General features: G+C 44.0%; 1 protein-coding gene across 3 annotated transcripts in view; it reads left to right on the forward strand.

The window, feature by feature from the left end:
- The window catches only part of CHPT1 (choline phosphotransferase 1), a 21,984-nt gene continuing 9,614 nt past the window's right edge, over positions 1-12,370 (forward strand). For 2 of the 3 annotated variants that reach the window (XR_009741796.1, XM_061444982.1), the window contains exons 1-3: positions 2-331; positions 8,458-8,605; positions 9,588-9,729. Coding sequence is in view for 2 of the 3 variants with exons in the window: in XM_061444982.1 (XP_061300966.1) it covers positions 89-331; positions 8,458-8,605; positions 9,588-9,729 (533 nt within the window). In the remaining variant the exon portion in view is untranslated. Of the gene's footprint in view, positions 332-8,457; positions 8,606-9,587; positions 9,730-12,370 lie in introns of all 3 variants that reach the window. The other variant, XM_061444983.1, reaches the window with a different exon arrangement.

Consider the following 12,370-nt stretch of genomic DNA (forward strand, 5'->3'; position numbering starts at 1 on the left):
CCGCAGCCCTCCGCTCAGCCCCGCCCCGAGCGGCGGTGGCGGTCTGACCTCCGTGCCTCCGGCTGCGCGGCGGGGCCGTAGTGGCAGCATGACGGTGCCCTGGGCTTTGCCCGCGCCCCTCAGCCCGGCGCAGCTGAAGCGCCTGGAGCAGCACCGCTACAGCGCGGCCGGGCGCTCGCTGCTGGAGCCGTGGCTGCAGCCGTACTGGGCCTGGCTGGTAGAGCAGGTCCCGCTGGGGCTGGCCCCCAACACCATCACCCTGGGCGGCCTGCTGTTGAACTGCCTGACGGCGCTGCCGCTCATCGCCTGCTGCCCCAGCGCCACCGAGCAGGTACCACCCGCCACGGCCCGCCGCCGCCTCTCCGTTACAGCTTGACCCTTTCCCCCGCCTGCCACGGCCTCGCCTCAGCCTGGCGGCGCTGCCCCGGCCACCGCCCCAGGGGGCCTCCGTCGCCCTTCCCGTCCATGAGGTCCCGGGAGCGGGTACTGGAGCTCCTCGGTGCGGTGCCGCCAGGGCACCTCCTGGCAGTAGCCGGGGGTACTGGCGGTAATGCGTGGCCCTTCCCAGGGGTGGAACGGCTGAGGTACAGCTGCGGCTTTGCCTTGGGAAATTAGGAGAGGTGAGGCGGAGGCAGGCTTTGGGGTAGCAGGGGTCAAGGTGGATGTGAGCGTTCAGGTTTCAGTGCGAGGAAGGCGAATTGCAGTAGGTTCCTTTCACCTCCCTGACCAGAAGTCCCCGTGAGGCCAGGGGTGGAGTCGGGCACTTGGCCTGTGCTGTATGTTGTGGAGCGAAGGCATAGCTGGGCTCACCCTGGGGCGTGGGATCCCTGCCTCCTCCAAGGACCATCTTACATCCCACGTGTGTGACATTGCTCAGGCAGCCTGCTGGGAAGGAGGTGAAAGCTGTTAACTCCCTTCTTAGATGGAAGGCTGTAACAGAGAGGCCCTGAAAGTAGAAATGGCTGTTAGCCAGGAGATAGGGTGCGGGGTGTGCCCAAGAAAAGGGCAGAGCTGGCCACGGGGCATGGCTGGCATCCCTTCTGCATCACTTAGTTCAGAACTGAGGTTCAGTGGTGTCGCAGCTGTGTTAGCTGACGGTAGATCAAATGCTTCCCCTGCTTGTGTAGGAAACGTTTAATTGCTTTAGCTTCTGGAGGGGAAACAGGCTTGTTAACGTGGGCTGATGCTTAAACTGGGTTGCCTACAGTTTCTCTGACAATGTAAGGAGGTCTGTCAGAGCTTTCCAGCCTGTTAGGAGTTCCCCATTGTAGTATCCATGGTAGTTAAGGTGTGAAATGCCAGGGGAAAATTGCTTTGTGTGGGTAAAATATCTTGAAGGGTGGCTGTTGTTTTCTTTGTGTTTGCTATCCTGCCAAGCCACCTTTTCCATTCATGAACAAGTAGTCTTGATTACCTGCTGGACTAACAAGAACTGATTATATTCTCCTGGTGGAAGTGTAGGAGCACTTGATGGAAGACTCAGATAAAATCAGAAGCAGGTTTTGGGCCTCGGTGGGTTTTTTTAATGAGGTGGTTTGTGTTTTTTTTCTGCTAACCAGTCTTAAGTCCTTTATTGAAAACACTGAAGTGTTGATGTTTTTACAAACCATACAAACCAAGTAAGACTGGTAGCTGAAATCTCTCAGAGATCAGCTGCTAGCAGGTGCTTGGAAAAAGAGGTCTTCCTTTGATAACCCTTCCTGTTGCCAAAAGACTGGTTTAGGGGTTTCTTGAGAAGGGATTCTACTCGGGTTACTTGCTAGAACAGCAACTGATGGATCTGTTTCCCCACAGACACCTTCCAGCTCATGTTTTTGCCTTTGGAATTATTCAGTTTGAACTTGTTTGTACTTTTCGCTTTCATTATGTCCTATTGCAGCGAATCCCACAGTTCAGTAATACTTACATAGACAGACAATGCAATCAATGTCTAAATCCATGCAATGCTCCTTTATTCTCTTAACGTGTAGCTATTATTTCCTTATACACTATTGCTTTTATCTTCATCAGCACGAGTAGCCAGTTTGTTACTGACTAGCTATGTTTTGGCTTTAGAAAAGATTGTCTTCTTCAGTAATGTCTCCTTGTCTAGTAAGATAAAGGGTTGTACCACGGTCCTCTGTAAATGCACACTTCAACATAAGCCTTCTTGTAGCTAAGCCATTAGGAGACTCCACCCCTAAAGCACTGTTGTAACAAAAATCCACGTGTAGATATTTGTGGAGTGTTTGTCCAGTTTCTTACTTTTTGTAACTTAGGACAGTAGTCTATAGGAATAATATACAGGACTGCTATACCAGATGTGGTGGTGGGGAAGACACTACCTGCTCATTTCAGCATTTACCACTTCTTTGGGCAACCTGTTCCAATTTGCTGTGTTACAGTGAAAAGGGAGCATTTCTTAGGTGAGGATTTTCACTTTATCACCACTATTTCACAGTAAATCGGTTTTCCTCTACTGCTAACTGACTTCTCTGAAGTAGCTACAGTTAAGTCATTAGGCTTTGCAGGTTAATCTCTTGTACCCCTTCCCATTCTGGGGAAAACTGACGTACTAATTTTCCCCTTCCATCAACACTAGGAAGAAAACTGGCTAACCATAATTATTTATCTTTGTAAAAGGGAGAAAGAAAACTCTGATCCTGCTTGCTTATAGAGGGGCCTAGCTTTGGTAATCCTTCAAGCTCAGCCACAGGTCTCTCGAATACCATGGGAAGCTAGAATTTTAGGACAGAAGCTCAAGCTAACAATAATTATTACTTTACATTGAATTTATATATTAAAAAAAGAATCTTGTAGCAGTTACGGCAGGATCTAAGCAAACAGCCCACCTCAAACTGATCAGAGTAGATTTTATCTAGTGATAAAGACTTGTCCTGCTTGCTCTCAGCTTCTTAGGTTCCATCATGTCTGATTTATTTGGTTTTTTTTTTAACCTTTTGGTTAAAATAACCTGGAGATTACTGGGAGGAAGACAGGGAGAAAAGTGTGGACTATGGATTTGCAGTTTGGGCAGTGATGGATTTAGTCTAGGGAGACTAAAAAGTGGGGGAGTGTCTAGGTGACTCTAGCTAGCTCCACTATTAACTGTTTGCAGGGAGAGAAACATTGGTGAGGTGCTGTCTCTGCTTCTCTGTCTCTATTAAAAAAACTTCCTTAAAAAATACCCAGCAACCCTCTTCTCCCTCCTGAAAAATTCCAAACAAAACCCAAAACCCACCACCTTTTAAACTGAAAGATGGATTGTCTTGATTTTTTTTTTTATTTCTTTTTTTATTTTTTCCTGTCACAGGGATAAATGAGGGAAAGATATTGACAAGGCATGACATTATTTAAACAGTAAGGTCACAACTGAGCTTTGTGGGAGAGAGGAAAGAGAAGAAGAGGGTGAGCTGGAGCAGCTGGTATGAAGTTGAGGCCTGGCAATGTGAAGGAATAAGCATTAAACCCCTGACCTGCTGAAGAAGTGTGAAGCACTGAGTGGGGTGGGGAATCCAGCCAATGCCCATGTGTGAAAAGTGGAGCACTCTGTGGTGAATGGAAGAAAGAGGTATTTGGCACAAAGACAGGCAACGAAGGTTCAGGAACACCAACACAGAAAGACAGGAGCTCTTTCAGCAGGAGCTTGCTGGGGATGCTAAAGGAATGCAGGGAGTCTCTGGTGTGCATGAAGTGCACTTGGGTATAGTATGATTATTTATTATTTTTACTTCTTCCCTGCCTTCTGTCCCTGCTGTAATGCAGGTTTAAACAGCCCCTTTCTTTCTCCTGTTATTAATACAATTGTATATAATGCTTTGTGCTGAACAGAAGTGCAAGAAATGATCCACATTCTGGGGGGAGAGGGAGGGAGTCCAGTAAAAAGGAGAGGGAGGGAGTCCAGTAAAAAGTGTGCCTCTCTTCTGGATCTGTTCCAGAGAAGGGATGAATTTAGTAGCTGTGGATTGAGGAAGCAAGTTTATTACTAAATGTGATGAGTAATTAAGGGGAGCTGAATCTTTAAATATTGCAAAAGCTTGGGCCAGTGAACTATCTGGGCTTGAGAGCTTTACTTGAAAAAAAGGTCAAGGGATCTCCCAGGTACAAGTAGTCTTTTGCAGCTGTTCATGCTCTTTGGTGGGGTGGAATCACAGGAGCAGAAGAATAAGGATGGCTGTTAAACCTATACTTTTTCCTGAAGGAACAGTGTGCCTTGCATACCTGTCAAACACTGTGCACACGTGGTTTTATTTCGACACCTTCTGGTTCAGTAGATGGCCAGACCTGCTGTACCAAATCTGTGTGTGAAAAGATTTTGGAGCTGTATCATCTTTCAGACATTCTTCTTAACTGAGGGAGAGAAGCATCCCCCTTCCTTCCCCGAGGTTTGTGTTCTCTTCTAGTTCCATGAGAATAGCATCTAGTTCTGGCCAAAATACATTTGCTTGGACAGGATATAACTTTGAGCAGAGATAATAAACACCTCATCAGTGAAAAGCTGATGATTACTGGGAGCCTCCTGACCTTTCTGCTGCATCTGCCAGCCATGTCAGCATTCTCAAACGCTCCCACTTCTCTAATTTGCAAACTACTTGGGTCCAGCGTGGGAAGCCAGCCGGGGACATCCCGGGAAGGAGAGCCAGGCACATCAGAAGGCGGAGAAGATGGCAGCTGTAACTGTGTTGAGAGGGCGGGTAGCAGAGAGAGTCCGTGGTTACTGGGAAATTTGGAAACCTCTGTGCACCTTCTGTGATTTGGAAAACTGTATTTTATTGATTAAAAGTGTATTCATTTAATCTGCTGAAAGCATAGTTGATCACAAATGGCCTTTGATTATTAGCACTTTGGGTTAAGTTTGAACTGGAAGCATAGGGATGAAATGCTCCAGATGGTTATTTCTAAGCTCTCTCAGACACCTGTTCCCTTATTCTTACTAGGATATTCATCCCTTCCCCACAGCTGTGGTAAGGGATGTGATAAGATCTAACAGGGGATATAGATGCATCCATTACAGGTGTTAATGAGTACAGATGATCCTTACTGGGAAGAGGATGAAAACTCTCCTCTCCTTTCCAGATCATCCAGGAGCAGAGCACTTTTTGTTCTGGCATCTGGGGACACTGTTTTGATTTGTCCCAGCAGGAGCTAATGCAAACAGACCTGGATCAGCAGCCCTAATGATTGTACCTACACTGTAACTTGCAACTTGACAAAAGCCATTACTTTTTCAGAAAAACCTAATAAGAGAAGTTTGAGTTGAAACTGATTTATTTATTTTTATGTTTAACCATGTTACACCTGTTTTGACAACGTAGATGATGTTATCTTGAGCAAGAATTCTTGCATCATGTTCTGTGGGTCATGGAAACTTTCATGAACTGATCACGGTAACCAGCCTGCAAGCCTTCTCTTTTAGTTAGAATTGAGGCTGTTTCATGGAGCTTGCATGTCAAAAGACTGTGATAATACCAAGCATACAGCACTACAGTTAATGATAAAAAAAATGTGCCATAACAGGTTTCTGTTCCAGGCTGGTGTTTCAGTTATAGAAATGATCCAGTTAAATAGGAAACTGTCCACACTGGCATTTAATTTATTGGTGATGTGCCCCATACTGTGGGGATGTGTGTGAATTCAGACTGGGTATGGAATTTGGCTAGCACAGTTAGCACTGGATGTAGTCTACTTTTGTCTGTGATAAGGAGAACCTGATGACTTTAAAGCACTAAAATCTATTTCAGTTATAGGCAGAGGGTTGCAAAAGAAGATGAGCCTAATGCAGCCAAAGAAACAGTGGTGTCCTGGACAGAACTGCCAGGTGTGTCCTGGTTTGATTGTCAAAAATCCAAGGGTTAGATGGCAAGTTTTGATAGTTCTTGAGCTGTCTTTTTTTTTGTAACCAGTAGAAGTATACCACAGTGAGAACGCCTTGTAAAACACTGCAGGTTACATTTGTGGCACTTCACAGGAACATTGGTGATGAAATTGGAAATGTCTTTACAATACTACTTCAAATGACTACAGTGAAACCAGTGGTTTCTTCCAGCCTTTCTGCTCATAATGCTTTATTCCTAGGTCTGTGTCAGGAGCTGCCTTGCTTGGCAATATCAGTAATATCTGTTACTCTGCATGCAACAAAGTTACTCTGCAAAAGCTGGTATAGATACTGTGACTTTAGTGTGTGGATTGTGTCATAAGTAAAATGAGCTTAGCTTCAACAGGGTCCTAACTGTGCTTTTATGCCCTGAAATACCTGAGCAGTGGCTGCCAGCACTCTGTTTCAGAAAGGTGGAGAGGGAGAACAGGGGCCAATGGGTAGCTGCTGCCTCCCTGCACAATGTCTGATCAAGTGAGTTTACACCACGAGAGGCACTTGAGTATCTGTTCCTCCACATGGCTCTTCGTGATCCATGAATCATGGATGGCAGTAGGCTCCTTGTTGTCCACAGGCTCTGTCCTTCCCCCTCCATCAGAGGAGAGAAACGTTTTCAAAAGACTTACTTCCTTGTTTAACTCCATCCCCCAACACAAGATCCCTTTGTTTAACTGGATTAAAAGGGAGAAGAAAGCTAAATAACTTGTCTAATTCCACTGGTAAACATGAAGCACTCATTGCTGTCATCACTGGAGCTGGATTTCTAAAGGGTGGTCTTTGGAGGGGGATTATCAGATACTGGTATGTTAAGTGTATATTGGAATGAGAATATCCACACATCCTGTTTCATCTGCTCAAGGCTTCCAACATGATCTGTGATTACAATTTTTCTTAGTTCTTTGGATTATGGGGAAAGATGGCCTTGCCAATTTTGAAGAATTTCTGGAGTTTTCTAGATTTCTATGTACATAAAAATCCAGACTTCTCACCTATAGCTGACATCCCTAATTCTTTGACTTGCTTTTGCTTCAAAGCTGGGTGAAGCAGCCAACCCTTTGACTTTAAATGGTGGTGTGTTTCATTAATGAAATTAACCAAATACTGGGTAGCAGGAAAATCATAAATTTTCTGGCAATATTGCTTCCATATTAAAAGCACAAAACTACGTGATAGCACATTGTATCAGACAGCCTTGAATCCTCGAGGAAGTCTTAGATAACAACAAAAAAAAGCTGTTCAGAACTGAAGCTCCCTTAAGCATGCTGGGTCTTGGGAAGAATGTGTTTTGTGATCAGTCTAACTGGAAGAATAATGAAGCAGTGAGTATAACTATGATGAGAAAACAGAACATGTGGAGGAGCAGCTCACTTCATCTCCATTCTCACCACTGCCTTCTCCTGTCCCTGCCTAGGAACTGATTGGCAACTGTCATTGTTCCTTTTTCTCCAGCAGTGACACTGGGTTTATATGAGTGTGAACAAATCTCAGCTCACTGAGATTTCATCTGTTGTCTTAATCTGCTTAATAGCCTTTGCTGGACTTAGGAAATACACGTAATCATGTTGGTCTGTTTGTGCTGCAGGAGAGGAATTGCAGGCGGGCAGAACCACAGCAGCTGGCCCTTACCTGGGAGCTGGAAAGGATTCAGCTCTGCAACTGCCTGTGAACTGTTCACTTGTTTAACCTGCAAGCTGCATTTCCAGCACCTAACTTTTACTCTCTTTTCATGAACAGTGCTTCTAACTGTTAAGATGGAAACTACTTGAGGCCAAACAAGTTATCTGTAACTTTTTGTTCAAAAAGTGTTACAAGTAATTGTTAGTAAAAACTAATTCCTAGACAGGACGTACTGACTGTGCATATGAAAATAATGCTTTTGGAAGATAACACTGTAGGACAGTTCCTTTGAACCTAAGCCTTGTGCTAAGGTAACTGATTCACATCTTGTTTTGAAACTCTTATGGCCTATATTAAGTAGATAGTTGCTCCTTCATATTTAGTCAATGACTTAATTTCTTCAAACTTTTGTCCAAAGTGCCTGTGTAGTGAATTTTGGTATGTTGGAAAAATCTCTTTCTCTAAAAAGTTGAAGTCATTATTTAGTAAAATGTAATGGGTTTTTATATTCATATGTTGAAAACCTGAGCACCCATCTAGCCTCTATCACATAAACTGCTGAGAACTTTAGTAAGTGCCTGGGTACATCTTTTGTTTTTAAAGATTAATTTTATTCTCGTAACATTTTTCAGCACAAAGAATACAAATACAGAAATAGTGTGGTTTTAAGGTGAAAAATAAGTCAGTTGATACAGAAGAGAGATTAGGTTTTGGTCTTTTTGTTTGGGTTTTGGGGGGGGAGGGGGGTGTCTGTTAGTTTTTTTAATAGAAGGACCTGTGTTCCACTGGTGTTATCTGGGGTAGTTCATTAAAGTAGGTACTACAATTCATGTAGACTAGTGCAAGGAATTTGGTTTGTTCATTAACTAAGTCACAAATAGCACAATGTATATAGTTTAGAACAATATTTTCTATCTATTAATAAAATAGATTATCAGCTAAGAAATGGGAACTGCCTAGTGACCTTTTGTGCGACTCTCTTTCAGGCACCTTTTTGGGCATACATTCTGGGTGCATTAGGACTTTTTATCTACCAGTCTCTGGATGCCATAGATGGGAAGCAAGCCAGAAGAACGAACAGTAGTTCTCCTCTAGGAGAGCTCTTTGATCATGGTTGCGACTCTATTTCCACAGGTAGCCTTAACCTACTGTTGTTACCCATTCTACCTTTAAAAAACTTAATGTTTTTCAAGAATAGCTGATTAATCACAGAATTGCTTAGAGTTGGAAAGGACCTCTGGAGATCATCTAGTCCAATCCCCTGCTCAGAGCAGGGTCAGCACATTCCCTTCTTTTAGGATAACCTCATCTCCTGGTGTTGCAGTCAAGGCTGCCCCTGACCTTTGAATCCCTGACCACTATCAGGGAAGATATTTCAGAAGAACATTTGGCAGATGTTGGGTAATGTGTTCTGCTCTTAACTTACTGTGCATCTTCATGTAGTGTTCTTACAGTGAGCTAGATGGTAAACAAAGAATTCGGTGAGAGCATGTTTAGAGACTCTTTACTATAGGTAGCCTGTGTTTTCCAGTAGAGTACAGGTGATGCCTAATAAAGGATTTTAAGGACCTAAAAGACTGATGCTGACATGTGAAACTAAGGCTTCTGCTTTAGGAGTGAGGTGCCAAAATAAGTTTGGTAACAGAGCATCCAGCCTGGCACATAAGAGAAGGATAATTTATACTCCTTAGTGTTGGAGTCCTTAAAAAGTAAGCTTTGGTCAGTTTTGCTTTCTGTAACTTAGCTGCTGTTGGTGGCGGTGCCTGTACTTTAAGCTTAAGAGCTGAAACATTTGCCCAGGGAGCTGGAACACTGCCCAGAGAAGTGCAGCTACCACTGAGCTGGACCTTTCCCTTGAAGCTGTCAATGTTGCAAAGAACAGGCTTTGACAAGGCCAGCAGAAGGGAGAGTGACCACTGTAGGCTTGGAAGAAAGGGAGTCCTATGTTTAGGTCTGTCCTGCCAGGACTGTCCTTGAGGTTAGTTACACAGTGAAGTATCAGTGATATCATTACTTTGTTAAAGTGATATAAAATGCCTTGTGATTTTTTTTTTTTATTTCTCTTAACTACAAGCAAAGAGGGTACATGACTAACATGTTCATTTCTGCTTTTCAGTTTTTGTTGTCCTTGGATCCTGCATAGCAATCCGACTAGGAACAAATCCTGACTGGTTGTTTTTCTGTTGTTTTGTGGGACTGTTCATGTTCTATACTGCTCACTGGCAGACATATGTATCAGGCATACTAAGATTTGGAAAGTAAGTAGGTATCTTCAGAAGTATGCGTGGCTTAATGTCTGAGACTGCTAGCTACTTGATTTCCTTTTCTTCTTGTTTTTTGACTTGCTGTCTTCCTCTTGCCTCCTTTTTCATGTCCCTCCCACCCAGCAGAATTGTGTTTTACTTGGCAAGAACTTTAAAACCCTGCATAACACTGAGTAGAGGAATTGTTCTTTTAACAGTTGATTTCAGCTCTATGTGCTTGTTTGCATGTGTTTGGCTGTTTTGTCTGCAGATTTATTCTTAGAATCCATAGAAGCAAGCACCATGCAGGCTTGGGCCAGAGAGATCTTGCCTGCAGTGTAAGCAAGTGCTCTGTGTAGGAGTAGGGACAGAGCAAGTATCCACAGTACCTCCCTTTGTAACTTCCCAGCCACAGAACAGTTTCAGCCCAGGGGACTCTGAACCACATGCATTTTGAGAGAAATTCCCTTGCCAGTAGGTTTCCCTTCCATAGACATCTCCAGACTTCCTTCAAATAACACTCTCTATCCATGGCATCCTTTGGCAAGGAGCTCCTCAGATCTATGGCAGTGGTTGAAGAATTAGAATCATAGAATCATAGAATTATTAGGGTTGGAAAGGACCTTAAGATCATCTAGTTCCAAACCCCCTGCCGTGGGCAGGGACACCTTACTCTAAATCATATCACCCAAGGCCTCGTCCAACCTGGTCTTGAACACTGCCAGGGATGGAGCATTCACAACCTCCCTGGGCAACCTATTCCAGTGCCTCACCACCCTAACAGGAAAGAATTTCCTCCTTATATCCAATCTAAACTTCCCCTGTTTAAGTTTTAACCCGTTACCCCTTGTCCTATCACTACAGTCTCTAATGAAGAGTCCCTCCCCAGCATCCCTACAGGCCCCCTTCAGATACTGGAAGGCTGCTATGAGGTCTCCATGCAGCCTTCTCTTCTCCAGGCTGAACAGCCCCAACTTCCTCAGCCTGTCTTCATACGGGAGGTGCTCCAGTCCCCTGATCATCCTCGTGGCCCTCCTCTGGACTTGTTCCAACAGTTTCATGTCCTTTTTATGTTGAGGGCACCAGAACTGTATACAACACTCCAGGTGAGGTCTCACGAGAGCAGAGTAGAGGGGCAGGATCACCTCCTTCGACCTGCTGGTCACACTCCTTTTATTGCAGGTTTATTGTCCCAGGTTTATGTGGAGGCTTTGTTTTTGATCTGGCTCATACTGGCTTTGATGTCCTTTAGGTTTCGTGTTAGGTCACAGTTCTAGAGATTGCTGTTCATGACCTGGCAGAAATTTCATCTGCCCTCACTACAGTGTAGGAGGAGGAGTCATGACATTCATGTAGAAGAAAACAATTTCAGTTTAATTTCAGTAGCTCAGCATGGAGGTTGCTTACCCTCCTGCAGCTGTGGTGATGCCTAGCTGTGCCTTTTTGCTGCTTTTGAACAATAACCTGTGCTCCAGTAAAGATTTCTGAAAAGAAGAAATGATCGGAGACTTCTGCAGCAGCAGAGGGATAGATGAAGGCTGTCCTTCTGCTAATCCTGGTCATTTGTTACGTCACCTGCTTATTATAGTCTTACTTAGCTCTGACCTGCAAAAAGCACCTTAGCAAATCTGAGCATCGCTCGGCACACAGCCTTGTGATGGGCTGTCCTTGCATGCTGTTCAATATCTGTATCAAAAGAAAGCAGCCTCTGTGGTAACACTAAGAGCTCTGTTTTATTTGCTGATAGTACATTTTACCACAGAAACTATAAGTCTTCTACCTGCCCACCCATCCTGCTTTTATTAAAGGACATCTTGTGCTGTAAACAAAAATAGATGCTTTAGAATGATGGCTGAAATACGAGAATTTCTGTACATGACTGGACTACACTGAAGGGAGATGGTTTGTGTCATGAGCTCTGAGACTCTGCATACATGGTTGCTTTACTGTGCCTTCCTTTCTTGCATGAAATGTGAGAATGACCCCCTTACATCAGGAAGGTGCTGACACTCCCATACCACAGAAAAAATTCTTCCTTAAAAACTTAACAACTTCTATGTAAATATAGTGATAGTGCCTAGTACAAGCAGTTTGGAATGGCCTGGTGTTCCGTGCTTACTGTTTGAAGTTAAACAGACACAGCTTTTTCTCCAAGATAACTTATTTCTGTTTAGTGGAAATAGGTCAGTGTTTTTTCAAGGCTTGCAATTTTATTTCTTTTAAGCATAGAGGTGAGAGTCTTAAGTGAAGGCATTAGTATGTTGCTCTAAATATGATGATACAGAATAACATGGATGGAAGCTTTCACTGATGCTGATCCTGAATTAGCAGCAATAGATTTTTAGAAGTCAAGTGATGGATGAGAGTACTAGTGCTGATGGCCAGGAAGGATCAGAGCAGCTGGGTACTCTCAGATTATGCAGAATACCTCATAGTGTCTGATTAAAATCTCTGTACTCTGATCTGGGCTGTGTTGCAACCAACAGTCTGAGCCTCCGTAAAAGTATCATAGAATCACAGAATCATATAAGAGTTTGGGTCAGAACAGTTTGGGTCAGAAGAGACCTTAAAGCTCATCCAGTTCAAACCCCTGGCATGGGCAGGGACACCTTCTGCTAGACCAGGTTGCTCCAAGCCCCGTGCAACCTGGCCTTGA

The sequence above is a fragment of the Pezoporus flaviventris genome, unplaced genomic scaffold, assembly GCF_033815535.1.
Source record: "Pezoporus flaviventris isolate CSIRO_AGI_PZ_B2104156 unplaced genomic scaffold, CSIRO_AGI_Pfla_v1 ptg000002l, whole genome shotgun sequence".
Lineage (NCBI taxonomy): Eukaryota > Metazoa > Chordata > Aves > Psittaciformes > Psittacidae > Pezoporus > Pezoporus flaviventris.